The following is an 18,311-nucleotide window of genomic DNA, read 5'->3' as shown; positions in this document are numbered from 1 at the left end:
TCATGAGCAAACTTAAGATATTCAACCGTTAGTCTCCTGAACCAGCATGGATAACTTTACTGAATTGAAGTTATCCCATAACCTATTGACTCATGTTCTCAGTATTTATTACTTATTTATTATCCTTTTTTTGTAATTGCAAAGTTAGTTTTCTTTTGCATGTTGGTTGTTTGTCAGACTTTGTGTATAGTTTTTCATTGATTCTTTGTGTTTCTTTGTACCTACTGTGAACGCCCACTCAAAAATGACTCTCAGGGTAGTATATGGTGACATATACATACTTTGATATTAAATTGACTTTTACCTATGATCCTATTTTACTCTTCCAACCTTCCCATCATTTCTGTAATTCAGCTACACGCTGAGGAACTTTACAATGCCCATATAACCTACTTACCAACCCTCAGGACTTGGGAATATGGGGAGAAACCATAGCATCTCCCTGATCCCAGGGAGAACATCCAAACTTCAACAGACAATGCTAGATGTTTGGATCCAGCTGAGCACATGGGAGCTGTGAGACATCAGCTGCACACCTATGGCACCCTAAACTCTAAAGTAAACAAAACTGGAATGAATTTACCTTGTATGATTTTCTAGCCTTAAGTTGGCACATAATGGGTAGATTTCATAGAGAACATTACAAGTCCTCTGCAGGCAGAGGATTCAAGCAGCAGTAATTTACCAGTCAGATCTGCCTGTAAGGAGTTCGTAAATCTTCCCTGTGATTGTGTGGGTTTCCTCTGGGTTCTCTGGTTTCCTCCCACAGTCCAAAGACAATGGCTGACAGGGTATTGGTCATTGTAAACTGTCCTATAATTAGGCTAGGATTAAATTGAGGGATTGCTGGCCAGCACAAATTGAAGGGCCTATTCTGTGCTGCATATCAATAAATAAATAAATATTGCTACCATGAGCCCAGTTTGCACAGCAAATTGTTTCCAAATGCACTTCAAGGGTGATGAAGACAATAACTGGCTAGAAAGCAGATGAGAAAGCTACTATTGGATGGCAGAATCCAAGGCACATGGGTGGTACTGTCTCGAATTGCCATTAGGGATGTAATCAAACCCATACATTGCATATACATTCAGTGGCCACTTTATTAGGTACATCTGCTCATTAGTGCACTTATCCCACCAGCCAATCATGTGGCAGCAACTCAGTGCATAAAAGCATGCAGAGATGGTCAAGAGGTTCAGTTGTTGCTCAGATCAAACATCAAAGTGGGGAAGAAATGTGATAAAAGTGAGTTTGATTGCTGGTGACAGGTGGGGTGTTTTGAGTACCTCAATAACTGCTGATCTGCTGGGATTTTCACACACGAAACAGTGGTGTGCAGGAGAGCATCCCTGAATTTACAACACATTCAACCTTGAATTGGATGGGCTACTACAGCAAAAGACCACATGCACCCTGTGGCCACTTTATCAGGTACAGGAGGTAACAAATACAGTAGCCCACTGAGTGTACGTCAATTCAAAATAGCAAAATATTATAACTGTCAGAGAAAAGCGTACACATGCTCAGTGTACATGTACAAAGCCAAAATAGATCATTAATCAAAGCAACTTCAGTTCAGCAATATCTTCATTTTTAATAACAAGTTTTCATTATAAAAGATGACAGAGGGCAAGTTTACAGAGCAATAAGTCCAGTGAAGATAATGAAAGATTGGGATGACACCAGCAACAACGCTGGAAATCACACCGACTGTAAAACAAAAGCCAATGCATCAACATGGACATTGATAAAGCAGCAGGTTGCTCATTCAGAGATAAAATTACATATCAGAGTAATTGTAGTATCACTGAGAACACAATGGACAAATTCATATTAGGGCAAGAACCAATGATGGTGCCAGATGAAAGGTTTAGTGAATTACATCAGAAAATGGAACCACCAATATTTGCAGCTGAATACATTTAGATAACAACAAAATAACATTGGTTGAAAGATATTGCCTCACCAAATGGAAGCTAGCCTAGGATAAATGTTCTGCACAGTTGCTTCAAAATCACGCTTGGACATACTATTCAGAAGGTATGAACATATGAATGAGAACCAGGGTTATTATCACTGATGTATGCTGTGAAGTTTGCTATTCTGCAACAGCAGTACAGAGCAAAGCATCAAATATACTATAAATTACGATAGGAAATATATGCAAAAAATTAAATAAGTTGTTCAAAAAGAGAGCAAGAATAGTGAGATAGCATTCATTGTCCATTTGGAAATCTGAGAAATGCTCCTAAAACATTGAGTATGTGCCTTTCGGCTCCTCTACCTCGTCTCTGAAGGTAGTAAATAAGAAGAGGACATATCCAGGGTAGTGCGGGTACTAAATGATAGATGTCACCTTTTTGAGGCACCATCTTTTGAAGATGTCCTCGATGGTAGGGAGGCTAGTGTCCATGATGGAGCTGGCTGAGTTTACAATTTTCTACAGTGTTTTTCTGATCCTGTGCAGTGACCCCTCCATACCAGATAGTGATGCATCCAGTCAGAATGCTCTCCGCAGCACACCTAGGATGAGTGTGAAATTTTGAAATTTTGCCAGTTCTGATAGCATGCCAAATTTCCTTAAATTCCTGATGAAATCTTGTTCCACACCCAATAATAATAATGTAAGCCCTGTAATCTCAAATATACTTTTAAGAACAGGGTGGAAAAAGGGTTAGTTAATTTGAACAAGATGGAGTTCAAAGTGAAGAATGTTAGAGGGACTGGGTAGTACCCATTGTAGTGGTATATAAAACAGAAAAAAAGTTAATTTGTGAGTTACCTTAGAAGGTGACACTGAACTAAGCATTTGATGACTAACGGTGCCCATTATGTACCCTTCAGGATAGATTGAAAGAGTTGGCAAGAGTCAAGGTTTCACCAAATCAGAGGTGTCACTTGCATTGTTCAGCTGAAGGTGCATAAATAAGATTTATCTTTTAGTATAAGAAATGCTGCTGTTCAGACATAAAACTTCCTACCAATTTGAAGTCATCACCAAGAGCTTTCAAGCAAGCAGCGATAAGGTACTAAAAGGCATAGAACATTATGCAATTACTATCATCAGAGAGGAGGTACAGGAGTATGAATAACTACAGGTACTGCTATAAACCTTTGAATATTAGAAGCATGAGGACAGAAGTAGGTAAAGCTTAAAAGAGAGAAGTATACATTCATCTTGGGCTACAAGTAGATGCACTACTGGTGGAAGCGCATGGGAACCTGGTCATCTATTGTGAAGGCTTCTCTAGTTGGCAAGGCAAGACTTGCTGTGATTTGACCAGGTCTACAGCAGGTGCAACCTCACTGGCTCTCCACTTGGCCTTGGAGTGCCTGAACATCTGCAATACACACATCAGGCAGCGTTTATTGATTCAACCATCATACACTCAGTACTAATCAACACACTTCAAAACCTAGGCCTCTGTACTTTCCTCTGCAACAGGAGCCACGACTACCTCACCGGAGACCACAGACAGTGAGGATCGGAAATAACATCTCCTCGTTGATGACAAGTCAACACAGGCTCACCTCAAGGATGCATGCTTAGAACATTGCTCTACCGACTCTACATGCATGACTGTGTGGCTAGACAGCTGAAACGCCAAGCATGAATTTACCGATGACACCACTGTTGTCAGCAGAATCTCAGCTGGTGATGAGCAGGCATACAGGAGTGAGAAAGGGCAACTGGTTGAGGGGTGTTGCACTCAACATCAGCAAAACTAAGGAATTGATTGTGAACTTCACTGAGATTCACGATTCAAGATTCATTGATTATCAAAGAATGCATGAATTACAAAACCTTGAGATTTGCTTGCTCACAGATAGCCACAAAGTAAAAAACCCAAAAGAACCCAATTAAAGAAAAAAAAATAAAAGATCAACACTCGATGCACAAGGAAAGAATTACAAATCAAGCAAACAATTGAAGTGAATAACAGCATTCTAACCCAAAATTGAGTCCTCTGATCTAAAACCCAGAGCAGCCCAGAGTAGGCCCAAAGTCTCATTTCTCAGTTCATTATATTAGCAGGGGCAGTCTTTTTAGCCTCAGTACCACAGAGATGACCATTGTGGAGAGTGAGTGAAATTGGCTCTGGTCCCGACTGACACCCTGTTTTTTCATTCTCTTTGGGCTGGCGTTTAAATTGACCCATTGATGGAACAGCCAAAGGCTTTGGCATCCTGGAAAGAGGACAGCTAGCAAAATTGGCTCTCACCTCCGATCTGGGCTGGCATTTAAATTGTCTCAACAGCATAGGTACCTCTCACCAGGACCTGGGAACCGGGCCTTGATCATGTCGCCCAGCGACTCGCTCTGGATTCAGATCTGTCTCCCATTCTGAAGCTGCTCTCAAGCTCTTCAGATCATTTTGGTGCCCAGAGCGATCCAACCTTTCACCCAGGCCAGATGAACGGGCATTAAAACTCCAACTACAACAAACCATCTTGGCTTATCCTCCAAACTCGCCTCACCATCGCTCACCCCTTCACTGTTTGCAGCGATAACGTAACACGATTTACCACAGAAAAGGTATTTTTAGTTGGATTCCTTGTCTTTTTGACTACCAGAAGCTGTCGCACACATTCAGTTGGTAGCATCATCTTAACCAGAAATTGGAGGTTGGGAGAAGACGCATCAGTCCTGACGGCCAGCAGTGGAAAGGGTCCTAGATGCCAACATCTCAGAGAATCTATCCTGGGCCCAACATATTTATGCGATCACAAAGAAGGCACACCAGCGGCTTCTTCATTGGGAATTTGAGGCGATTTGGTATGTCATCAAAGAATCTACAATGTACAACGGAGAGCAATCTGACTGGTTGGATCGCAGTCTGTTATGGAAGCTCCAATGCACAGGATCAAATGAGGCTACAAAGGATAGTAGACCCAGCCTGGTATAAGTCTCTCCACTATCGAAGGCATCTTCAAAATGTGATTAAAGATCTTCACCATCCATGACATGTCTTCTCTTCACTGTGATCTGGGAAGAGGTATTGGAGCATGAACCCATGAACAGTGTCCACGAACAAGAACCCAGTATTCCAATTTTGCACTATTTATTTTATTCTTTTTTATTGCAACTTATTGCATTATTTCATGCATTGCACTGTATTGCTGCCACTAAAGCAAATTTCATGACGTATGCCAGTGATAGCAAACCTGATTCTGATTCTAAACTTGCTATGCATTCAGGCATCAAGGGTCCACCCAATATACATATCTGTGCCTGGGACCGCATTCGGTCCATTGTGATTTAGTTGCTCAGATTCAAGCCCATGTCCAGTTCTAGATGCAAGTGTGCCACAAAGTATGCTGGCCAATAGATTAATTGCAACTTGCAAAATGGCCTTGGTGTGTAGATGAGTAGTAAAATGTGTAGTGACGCATCTGTCCCTATAACATTTGAATTTGGTACTAATAGGGACAGGTCACTCAATGTATAAAACAGGTGTAAGTTACCGGCAGGTGCTGTTTCCTGCCATATTAATTGTAATTACAAAGGATTCTTACAAGTTTATGCACATTTCTCATGTCATTTAAAACTTTGACAAACTTCTATAGATGCACAGTGGAGAATATCCCGACCAGTTGCATCATGGCCTGGTATGGAAACGCCAATGCCCAAGACAGAAAAGCCTACAAAAAGTAGCAGATATAGCCCAGTTCGTCACAAAAAGCCCTCCACACTGAGCACATCTGCAATGAGCACTGCCACAACAAAACAGCATCCATATTATCAAGGACTCCCACCATCCAGGCCATGCTCTCTTCTAGCTACTGTCGTTTTGGAGGAGGTACAGGAGCCTTACATCCCACACCTCCAGGTTCAGGAACAGTTATTACCTTTCAACCATCAGGCTCCTGAACCAGCGTGGATAACTTCCCTCACCACAGCTCTGAACTGATCACCAAACACAACCTATGAACTCACTTCCGAGGACTCTACAACTCATGTTCTCATTTTTTTTGTATTTGCAGTTTGTCTTCTTTTACATAATGCTTGCTTGTCAGCCTTTATGTAGCTTTTCATTGATTCTATTGTATTTCTTTGTGCTATTGTGAACATCCGCAAGAAACTGAATCTCGGGGTAGCATATGGTGACAGCTGTGTACTTTGATAATAAATTTACTTTGAGCTTTGAACTTTTCTTTTAAGCAGTTTGAACAGAGAGAATGGGTTGCAAGATTCTTTCACTTATCAATCACGTCACAGCCCTCTATAAACCTCTAGGTTTGGAGGTTCAGGCAGGTATGCATAAACTTGAAATATAATATTCAGAACATGCAAGGAAGAAATCTGTCCAGCTTCCCGACTTAGGGGAATGAGAAATACTTGCCATTTGAGAGGATAGTGCGAAGAATCAGCCTCCTAATTAACTTGGCTCATGTATTTTTCTGAATGACACAATACTGGTGGACACACCAGTACGTCACTGTGTTACATGAAATACTATTCAGTTAATTAGAATAGTGGTGGGCAAACTACTGAAAAGTGTCTTAAAGGATAATATCTTTAATTTAGAAAGGTGCAGATTAATCAGAGACAGCCAGCATGGTTTTGAAAGGAAAGTCATCCCTGATGAAGATGGCAGAGTTTGTCATCAAAGCATCGGTTAAAATTGATACTAGTACTAGGCTGGTATCCTGAGAAGAGTTTATTTGTCATATACGCTGGGAAAACACTAGATCTTTTTTCATCTCTGAACAGTGATTTTAGGAGATAACAATGAAGAGTAAAGAGGGCAGTGTATTTTATTTTAATCTATATGGATTTTCAAAAGAATATTTACCAAGGTCCCACATGGCAGACTGCTCTAAAATGTTAAAACACATGGGATTCAAGGGAGAGTGCCAAATTACATCCAAAATGGTGGTAAGAATCAAGGGGTAAGGGTTTATAGGTGTTTCTGTGACTTGAATTTCAGAGGGCACAGTATTCAGTCTCTTTTTTCCCCATTGTTCAATTATTTATACTTAAATTTAAGGGATACAGTAAAGAGGTCTGCAAAATCTGCTATGTGGCAAACAATGTGGAGGAAAGCTTTCAACTGCAAGAACATTTATGGATGATCTGGACAGCTGGGTGCAAAAAAATGGCAAATGGAATTTAATCCAGGGAAGTCCAGGGTAATGCATTCAGGGAACTGTAAGTAAGACAAGGAAAATATACAATAAATGGGAGGATAATGACTGCTCTGGAGTAACAGAAACATTGGATAAATACACACAATGGGCACTATATTAGGCACCACCTTATCTAATGAAGTGGCCATTGAGTTATGTTTGTGGACTTCTGTTGCTGTAGCCCACCCATTTCAAGATTTGATGTGTTGGACATGCATAGATGCTCTTCTGCACACTACTGTTGTAATGCGTGTTTATTTGAGTTATTGTTGCCTTCCTGTCAGGTTGAACTAGTCTGGCCATTCTCCTCTGACCTCTCTCATTAACAAGGTGTTTACGCCCAAAGAACTGCCGCTCACTGGATGTTTTCTGTTTCTCGTACATTTACATGTAAACTCTAGAAACTATTGTGCGTGAAAATCCCAGGAGATCAGCAGCCCCTGAGATATTCAAATCACCCTATCCGGCACAATCAATCATTCTATGGTCAAAGTCCCTTCCCCATCCTAATATTTGGTTTGAACAATAACTGAGCCTTGTGACCATGTCTTGGTATTTTAATGCAATGAGCTGCAGCCACATGACTGGCTGATTAGATATTTGCATTAACAAGCTGGTGTACCTAATAAAGTGGCCGGTGAGTATATATGCCAAGGTCCTTAAAGGCAGCAGGACAGATCAATAAGGTAGTTATAAAAGCACACTGGAGACCATCCTGTATTAACTAAGGCACAGAATACAAGGGCAGGAGGACAGGCTGAAACTGTATACAACACAAGTTAAACCATAGCTCAAGTATTGCATGCTGTTCTGGTCCCACATTATAAAATATGATTTGCCCAAGAGAGATAGATGAAAATGATTTATGAGAACGAGGCCAAGAATGGAAAACTGTATATATGAGGAAATACTGAATAATCTGGGATTGTTTTCATTGGAATGGGGAAGGCTGAGGGGAGACATAATAGAGGTATGCGAAACTAAAAGGGGCTAAGGACAATTAATAAGTAGAACCTACTTCTCAAGCAGTCAATAATCAGGGGACAGAGGAGATTTAAAGTAGTTGGCAGAAGAAATAGACGGGAACTTTTTGCCCCTATCATTCCAGAGGGTGTTACGGACTCTGAACACAATACCTGAAAGACTCATGTGAGAAAAACATAGTAGACCATAGAAACCTTAAAACAGTACTTAGATGTGTATCTGAAGAAATGTGATCTGTCATGCTATGACTCACAGCCGAATGGTGGGATTAGACTGGAGAGTTCTTTACATTTGGCATAGATAGGCAGGTTCAATTAAATAATCTGTTTCTGCATTGTGGAATTAAAAGAAAATTTATAAATTTATAGAGGCTGAAAACATCAAGCCCCACCTAAAATTCATCATCAGTCACAGATAAAAACACCAAGCCTTCTAGATACTTTTCAATTCCACAATTGACTAGCTTACCATCAAATACCTTAACTTCTCAATCTAGAACACACATTCAGAGTTCAGCACAGATGTGTTTTGTGATATACAAGGGAATAGGCCATTAAACACCTACACCATTAATACTAGGCAATTTATTACTTTCACTATATCGTGCAATCTCGAATTCTTTGTTTGGAAGAATAGCAGCTGTCCAAAAGATAAACCGAGTGCTTGACGGATAGGAGTTCCCCTGTGGGTGCTGGTAAGGCCTGCCGAGATTAAAGATGACATTGATGACCTTTTCAGCCATTGGCTGCATACATCAGCTGGGTGGCTGTTCATCACGGGGCAGGCAACAAACCTCAGTTACAGCCTCTATATTCAGCCTCAACTTCCTCCTTGAGGTGTTACTCTGCCATTACTAAATGGCCAACAACTGTTCCTTGGTTTCCATCCTCTGAGAATCACGGATCTTTGGAGCTCCTGACTGTTAATTTCAATCTCTTCCAGCTCTACTGTAATATTATCTTGCTTCACTACGCACTACTCAAACCTGCTGTTCATGTCAGTAATAATGGTGGTATTTCTTTAAAAGCTTCCTGTTAAGTTCAAGGTTCAAAGTCAATTTATTATCAAAGTACATATATGTCACCATATACAACCCTGAGATGCTTGTTCTTGCAGGCATACTCAATAAATTCATAACATAATCAACGAACAGCCATACAAACTGGTTGTTCAAACAGTATGCAAAAGACAACAAACTGTGCAAATACAAAAAGAAAGAAAGAATAATAAAATAAGGAATAGATATCAAGAAAATGAGATGAGGAGCCCTTGAAAGTGCATCCACGGGCTGTGGGAATATTTCAGTGATGGGGGCAAGTGAAGTTGAGTTAAATTATCCCCTTTGGTTCAAAGCCCAATGATTGAGGGGTAATAACTGTTCCTGAATCTGGTGATGTGAGTCCTGAGGCTCCCGTACCACCTTCTTGATGGCAGCAGTGAGAAGTCCTGGGTGGTGGAGGTCCTTAATGGTGGATGCTACTTTCCTGTGAACATGCTCTGTGTAGATATGCTCAATGGTGAGGAAGGCTTTACCCGTGATGAACTGGGCCGTATTCACTACTTCTTGTAGGATTTTTTGAGATTCCATGCACGCTGGGATGCAGCCAGTCAATACCACACATCAATTGAAGTTTGCCAAAGTTTTGGGTGTCACGCCAAACCTTTGCAACTCTTAAGGAAGGAGAGATGCTGCCGTGCTTTTCTCGTGCTGGGCCCAGGATGAATCCTCTGGAATGGTAACACTGAGGAATTTAAAGATGCTGACCCTCTCCACGTCTGATCCTCCGATGAGGACTGGCTATGGACCTCTGACTTCCTTCTCCTAAAGTCAATAATCAGCTCCTTGGTCTTGCTGACAATGAGTGTTGTTATAGCACCACTCAGCCAGATGTGCTGATTCATCACCACTTTTGATTCGGCCTACAACAGTGGTGTCATCAGTAAACTTGAATATGGCAATTTCATTGGAGCTGTGCGTAGCCACACAATCATAAGTATACAGTGAAAAGAGCAGGGGGCTAAGCACATAGCCTTGTGGTGCACCTGTGCTAATGGATATTGTGGAGATGTTGCTGCCAATCCAAACTGACAGGGGTCTGCAAGTGAGGAAATTGAGGATCCAAACGCTCAAGGAGGTATTGAGGCCAAGATCTTGAAGCTTATTGATTAGTTTTGAGGGGACAATAGTATTCATTGCCAAGTTGTAATCGACAAAAAGCATTCTGATGTGTGCATCTTTGCTGCCAAGACGTTCCAGGGTAGAGTGAAGAGCCAATAAGATGGCATCTGCTGTCAGAGTTCTAAGTTCAGTCCCAGCTCACTCTGTAAGGACTTTCTGTATGTCCTCCCCGTGAAATGCGTGGGTTTTCTCTGGGTCCTCCACTTCCCTCCCACTGACCAAAGATGTATTGGGTAGATTAATTGGTAAGTGTAAATTGTCTTCTGATTAGGTTAGGGTTAATTGGGTTTGTCAAGGGTTGTCGGGTGGTGTGTCTTAAAAGGCATATTCTGTGCAGTATCTCTAAATAAATAAATCAATAATTACCTTACTGGTGCCTTGCCAATTAATTAGATTCACTTGCACTTTGCATTGATCTCTATTACTTCCCTTTTTTGGAGCCGTGAGAACCTGGAGCCCAGTACAGAACACTAACAAATGCTCCACTACTGTTTCCACTGTTATTAGACCTCTACACATTTACATTTACTTTTCTAATAACATTTTGAAATTTAGAAAAATATTGACCTTCTCTGCTTTGTTGCTGAACTGAAGGTTGTTTAATCCAAGCTAAATATTCAAACTAACAACTTAGAAGATGTAAGCTAAGAATCATGGAACAGAAAATAAACAAACTAGACACTGAGGCAGAAACAGCGGCAAGACTGGTATTTTTGTGAAGTGATCTCTGCTGCGTGGGGCTTCTTGGTAAACACATATCAGCCTGTTTGTCTACCACCACTCAGTTGGTGGAACTTTTCTTTCTGAATCAAAATGTGAATTCAAATATTGTTCCAGAAGCCAGAGCATAAATATACTTCAGATGAAATACCAGCACATTACTGGGGATCTGCTGTTCTGTCAGAGGTGGTGTCCTCTCACATAAAAAACAGGGGTTGATTGGTTGAATTCTCAACTAGATAGGAGATATTAAGTCACTAATCTGAAGAGTAGAGACACAACTTACAATGACATTATGAAACCTAACATCATAAATGGTTGTGATGCTTCACTCCTGATAAGCTGAACATCTTCTATGCACACTTTGAAAGAGAGAATAAAACTATAGCTGTGTGATTCCCTGCAGCATCTGTTGACTCTGTGATCTCTGTCTGACAGTCCAACGTCAGAACATCTTTCAAGAGCATGAACCCTTGCAAGACAACAGGCCCTGATGATGTACCTGGTAGGGCACTGAAAACCTTTGCTAAGCAAATGGCTAGAGTTTAAGTACATCTTCAATCTCTGCTGCATTCAGAGGTTCCCAACTGCTTCAAAAGTGCATCAACCATACCGATGCCCAAGAAGAGCAGGGTGAGTTGTCTCAATGACTAGTGCCCTGTAGCACTCACGTCTACTTTGTGCTTTGGAGTTTTGTCACGGCTAGATTTAACTCCTGCTTGAGTAAGGACCTGGCACTGATGCAATTGCCAACTGCCACAACAGGTTTTCAGTGGATGCAGTCTCACTGGCTCTCCACTCAGCCTTGGACCACCTGGACAACAGCAGTACCTATGTCAGCCTGCTGTTTATTAGTTACAGCTCGGTGTTTAACACTATCATAGTCTCAAGTACTAATCAAATTTGCTGATGACACTACAATGATTGGCCTAATCTCAAGTAATAATGAGGCAGCCTACAGAGAGGAAGTCATCACCCTGGCACAGTGGTGCCAAGAAAACAACTTCTCCCTCAATGTCACAGAAACAAAGGCTCTGGTTGTGGACTACAGGAGGAATGGAGACAGGCTAACCCCTATAGACACCAATGGATCTGGGGTTGAGAGGGTGAACTGCTTTAAGTTCCTCAGCATAAACATCACTAAGGATCTGACATGGTCTGTACATACTGGCTGTGTAGTGAAAAAGGTACAACAGCGCTTCTTTCACTTCAGACAGTTGAAGAAGTTTGGTGTAGGCACCCAAATCCTAAGAACTTTCCATAGGGACACAATTGAGTGCAGCCTGACTGGCTGCATCACTGCCTGGTATGGGAACTGTACTTCCCTCAATCGCAGGACTCTGCAGAGAGTGGTGCAGGTTGCCCAGCACATCTGTAGATGTGAATTTCCCATAATTCAGGACATTTACAGAGACAGGTGTGTAAAAAGGACCTGAAGGATCATTGGGGACCCGAGTCACCCCAACCAGAAACTGTTCCAGCTGCTACCATCCAGGAAATGGTACCGCAGCATAAACTTCATTATACTTTATTGTCACCAAACAATTGATACTAGAGCATACAATCATCACAGTGATATTTGTTTCTGCGCTTCACGCTCCCTGAAGTACAAAGCCAGGACCAACAGGCTCCAGGACAGCTTCTTCCACCAGGCCATCAGACTGCTTAATTAATGCTGACACAACTGTATTTCTATGTTATATCCTGTTGTACATAATATTTATTATAAATGACTATAATTGACTATAAATGACTATATATTTTATTGACTATAATCAATAAAATATTTAACAATTACAATTTCTGTCTCAGACTCATAAAAAGACTGTTAGAGTCACATCACCACAACCACAAAGAAATTTGCATAAAGATGGCCGCGAGGAGACGGAAATCCATCTCGGGTTGGAACACATTTAGATGGACATTTAGCACATTTAGATGGAGAAGTAGCATAAAGATTTTTACTTCTCATGTATATGAAGCATGTAAGTAATCAAGTCAATTCAATTCAAAAAACAAGCTTCAAAATATGAATCTCTGTACTTCCCTTTGCAGCCAGATCCTTGACTTCCCCATTGGGAGACTACAGTCAGTGCAGATTTGAAATAATATCTCCTCCTCATTGATAATCAAAGCAGGCACACCTCAAGGATGCATGCTTAGCCCGCTGTACTACTCACTACACTGATTACCATGTGGCTAGGCACAGCTCAGACACCACCTATAAATTTGCCAATGACACAGCTGTCTTGGCAAAACCTTAGATGGTGACGGGGAGGTGAGTTAGGTAGATTCCGTAGTCGAGTGTTCTCACAACTTCAGACTCAATATCAATGAGACCAAGGAATTGATTGTGGACTTCAGGAAGGGGAAGTAGGGAAAACACACACTAGTACTCACTGAGGGATCAGCAGTATTAAATATGAGCAGTTTCAAGTCCTTGGGTGTCATCAACTCTGAAGGCCTATCCTGGGCCCAACATATTGATACAATTAAAAGCACACCAGCAGCTATATTTCATTAAGAATCTGAGGAGGTTTGGTATATGACCAAAAACGTTAGCAAATTTCTACAGATGTACTGTGGAAAGCAGTCTGCCTGGTTGCACCATCACCTGGTATGGAGATGTCAATGCACGGATTGGAAAACACTGCCAGCTTCATCATGGGCACTAGCTTCCCCACTTTCTTCAAAAGATGATTCCTCAAGAAGGTGGCATCCATCTGGAAAGACCCTCACTATCCAGGGCATGCCTACCATCAAGGAGAAGGTACTGGAACATAAAGGCACAAGCTTAACATATTAGGAAAAGCTTCTTCCCCTCCACCATCAGATTTCAGAAAAGCCTCACTATTCTGTTCTCTCTTTGCACTATTAATTTTTAACATTTCTTATTATAATTTAAAAGTAATTTTTTATGTATTGCCCTGTAGTGTTGCTGCAAAACAGCTGAAAATTGCAGTACAGTCCAATACATAAAAAAGGAATATATCTGATTCTCTCTCTCTCCAGTTGCTCATTGATATCTGATTTTAATTCTATCTTGGCCAACATTTTTCTGCCCTTCAGCATTGCTGAAACAGATTATGAGACCATCATTTGCTTATGGAAATTGGCTACATGTTTACAATGGTAATGACACTTTAAAAGGACATAATTAGCTATAAAGCATCTTGATGGTGATGGAAAGGCTCAAAGTTGTGGAAAGGCATTTAGTTGCACAATTCTAAGCTAGTTCAGCCAAAGATTAAAAAGAACTATCAATGTGACTGCCTGAAATTAAAAATGATTGAGATACAGTGCGGAATAAGCCCTTCTGACCCTTTGAGCTACACTGTTCAGCAACCCTTGATTTAAACCTAACCTAATCACAGGACAATTTACACAAACCAATTAACCTATCAACCAATTTGTCTTTGGAACATGGGAGGAAAGCAGAGCACCCGGAGGAAACCCATGTGGTCACGAGGGAAGTGTGCAAACTCTTTACAGGCAGCGGTGGGAATTGAACCCAGGTTGCTTATACTGTAAGGCATTGTGCTAACCACTATATTACTATGCTATTCATTTTACCTTTAGTTTCAGAAGTAAAGTAAAGGGATAATTGAATGCTCATCTCTTTTCTCATTTAATGAGCAGAAAGAACAGCAAAAAATAATTCTGGACTCTCAGGATGGAGCCAAAGTTGGAACAATGCAATGCTGAGTCTATGTTCCAGCAAAGACAGTCTCCAGACATGGCTGGTAAACTTGGTTATAAAAGTCATTTGGCTGGTAAGCATCTAGACATGCTGTCAGAATGTGATAAATATGATTATTCTAATCCATTTTAGTTAAGAGTCCATCTGATTTAATTAAAATGCCAAATGAAGGAAGAGAACAGTGGTCCATTCTGTACATTATTTTAGAGAACATGAGGTTAGTAAGTTGGCTTGTGCAAGAAAAGGAATACCGGTGAATTATGTTAGTGGTGTCTGATATGAATTATAGCATCAACAACAAGCAAGGAAATTGAGATGACAGCTGCATTTTTTTTTTCTCACTGATAAAAGAGTCATGAAATTGCATGGTGACTTTTAAAACAAGTTTCCTATATTGTAAAGACCTTAGCTATCCCATACACTATTCTGATGGAATGGCAGAAAAGAAAACAACATTTAACCTTCGCTTAAGTGGTGTCACAAAGGCTGTCGCCATTTTGCTCCAAGGGTCAAAGGTTTACGTGACCTGGGGATAAGCAATTAATAAGGTCACTACCTACTCCTCCTCTGTAATGCATCTCATCACTTCCAGGTTGGATTTATGGGTCAAAATGTCCCTTTTAATCTTGTCCCTGTAGTGAAGGCTCCATTCAGTAAACTAATATAATCTATACTAGGTATGCATGTGACTTTAGATTCTGCACTCTTTTGTATCTAGGGCAAGATGGACCTAAGGACCTATTCAATTTGTTTAGCTTGAGCATAATGTATTGAGTTGCACTTTTTTTTTGCGTGGGATATCTTAAGTTTCATACCTTATTGGCATGGATATTTAAGGAGGTTTTAGAAAGATTGCAATAATATTTATGCTTGACTTTCATAACGCAGCAAACATTCATTTATCACTTACTAGATTCAATAGCCAACCTTGACAAGGAGTTGGTGTCATTGTTAGATTGGCTAACTGTGAATGATGTTCTTATACAGGGCATTTTTTTTGTAAGGACTGCAACTTAACAGCTCAGTACTTTTTTGCTTCTGTTGAGCTGATTTTTCAATTTTGTAAATCTTTCCTAAGTCTTTTGTGACGGGTTCCCAGTGATCTGATCTATTGCCTGCTGAACATTGATATTGCTTATGGAGATATATGTCTTTTATAAAATAAAGGCAATATGTTTTCTTCAGTGCACTGGCTAAAGCTGCCAAGTAGCTCCAAGGGTACTGGTATTTATCTTGTTTTTTGCTTAAGTAACCATTCTTCCCAGATGGTGCACTCTAGTAGTCTATTCAAGTGTGGGTGTCATAGTTCGATTTCCCTGCATCTGCCACCCATATGTGGTCACTGGATGGAAATCAGGCTCTGCTGTATTGTTCAGTTCTTCTAACAACAAAAACATTCAATCCAATTGTTGAATACTGTTCCAGCCAATTTCTATTTGGGAATAAACAATTCAACCCAAGACCCTTCATTGGATCCTGATGAAGGGCCTCAACCTGAAACATCAACTGTTTATTCATTTCTACAGATGCTGCCTGACCTGCAGTGTCCCCAGCATTTTATGTGTGTTGCTCAAGATTGCCAGCATCTGCAGAATCACTTGTGTTTAACATAGAAACATAGAAAATAGGTGCAGGAGTAGGCCATTCGGCCCTTCGAGCCTGCACCGCCATTCAGTATGATCATGGCTGATCATCCAACTCAGAACCCTGTACCTGCTTTCTCTCCATACCCCCTGATCCCTTTAGCCACAAGGGCCATATCTAACTTCCTCTTAAATATAGCCAATGAACCGGCCTCAACTGTTTCCTGTGGCACAGAATTCCACAGATTCACCACTCTCTAAGTTCAATTTGAGGAGGGATGTGAGCCCATAATCTTTGCTCACTATCACCACTGGTAATACATTAGTCCTGATGAAGGGTCTTTGAGATGATAAAGGGTTAAAGGGTTGGGAAATGATATTCAGACTCTTGAAAAATGGGTTAAATTGCTGCAGACTTCTGTTTGCTCTGTTCTGAGTAATCCGCCTATGCTGCTTTCAGACTGACAAACTTGCAGATGTTATGTTTTGAAAACCGAGTTCTGTTCGCCTGTCTCACACCTCCTGCTACATGGTTTCGTAAGAATTGAGCTAAGCGGTCTTTGTCTCGTAAGCTACTTCTATAAATTGTAACACATCTAAGTTAGACAAAGGTTCGATACGAACTCACAATCCTTGTCTCACCTGCAGGTGTCAGGATGTGGTAATCTAATTATATTTTGTCTCCAAATATGTGGAACAACGGTTGAAAAATGAGGAATTATCTCATTGCGGACATTGTCCCGGTTGTCTGAATTTGACTACCTTTTAAGGTGATTAAGTGACTTTTGTCTCAAAATACCACTGTTGCTGGGCATGTAACTATGGGGGTAGCTAAAAAAAATTGTTTCCTGCGTACGTAACAAAAATGGTATAAAAACTCTGTATCTCTGTGCTTTGGTAGAGAGACCTGAGGGACAGACCCCTGTGTGTGCCTAAGGAGGGCTCTCTCTAGTAGTGAGCTACTAATAAAAAACTGTTGCTTTATCTTCCATAGTACTGTGAGTTCTTGCATTGGGTAACGGGTAATAATTAGAAGTAAGGTTTAACAGTCTCAGCCCAAAACATTGAATGTTCATTTCCCTCCAAAGATGCTGCCCTGGCCTGCTGAGTTGTATGTGCTGGGCAGGATTTCCAGCATCTGCACAATCTCATGTGTACCAATTTCTTTTAAAATTTGTTTTCAGCATTAGAGTATCACTGAGGACAGCATTTACTCTCTCTCTCTCCCTGAAAACACTTGAGAAGGTGATGGTGAGCCACTTTGTTGAATAACAGCATTCTTTCTGGAACACCCACTGTGCTGATAGACATTTAAACCCGGCAACCATGAGATTACGTGTGACTCAAGAGGGTGGTGATGTTCCCATGTGTCTGCTGCTCTTGTCCTTGCCAGAATTAAGCCCTTTACAAACTATCAATGACCCATTTACACTATTCCTACACCTAGACGAGTTGGAATTGATTTTTATTGTCACATATTGTACAAAAAATGAAAAGCTTCTTTGCACATTGTTCATACAGATCAAGTAATTATATTGTATATTGATAGAACAAAATAAAACAATAACAGAATGCAAAATAAAGTGGGACAACTACTGATAAAGTGCAGTGCAGATAGGCAATTAGGTGCAGGATCACAATGAGGTAGATTGTGAGGTCAAGAGTCCATCTTGCCATTGCAGGGAACCATTCAACAGTCTTATAATAGCAGGGTAGAAGCTGTCCTTGAGCATGGTGCATCTGCTTTCAGGCTTTTGTATGTTCGGCCCTATGGGGCAAGGGAGAAGAGAGAATGCCCAGGGTGAGAGGGGTCTTTTATTATGCTGGCTGCTTTACTGAGGGAGCAAGAAGAATAAACAGAGTCCATGAAGGGGCTGATGGTTTCCATGAAGTTCTGAGCTAATTCCATACCAAACCACAATGCATTTACATACAGTAGAAGGTCTTCTATGATAATCCAGTGCTCCATTCATTCTACTGACTTCCCTAGATTCCACCTCTTGCAGTGGTA

The 18,311-nt window shown here is 40.8% G+C and overlaps 1 protein-coding gene across 6 annotated transcripts in view; it reads right to left on the bottom strand.

Annotated features, from left to right (window-relative positions):
- sema6dl (sema domain, transmembrane domain (TM), and cytoplasmic domain, (semaphorin) 6D, like) overlaps positions 1-18,311 on the bottom strand; it is a 368,382-nt gene that overhangs the window by 168,097 nt on the left and 181,974 nt on the right. The window contains exon 1 of one of the 6 annotated variants that reach the window (XM_059952800.1): positions 13,632-13,761. The exons of the other annotated variants lie outside the window; for them this stretch is intronic. Within the exon in view, the coding sequence (XP_059808783.1) occupies positions 13,632-13,740 (109 nt within the window). The 5' untranslated portion in view covers positions 13,741-13,761. Of the gene's footprint in view, positions 1-13,631; positions 13,762-18,311 lie in introns of those variants that run through there. 6 annotated transcript variants of the gene reach the window in all.

This window comes from Hypanus sabinus, chromosome 28 (assembly GCF_030144855.1).
Source record: "Hypanus sabinus isolate sHypSab1 chromosome 28, sHypSab1.hap1, whole genome shotgun sequence".
NCBI classification, from domain to species: domain Eukaryota; kingdom Metazoa; phylum Chordata; class Chondrichthyes; order Myliobatiformes; family Dasyatidae; genus Hypanus; species Hypanus sabinus.
The sequence above is the reverse complement of the archived record's forward strand: the minus strand, read 5'-3'. Positions and strand labels throughout refer to the sequence as shown.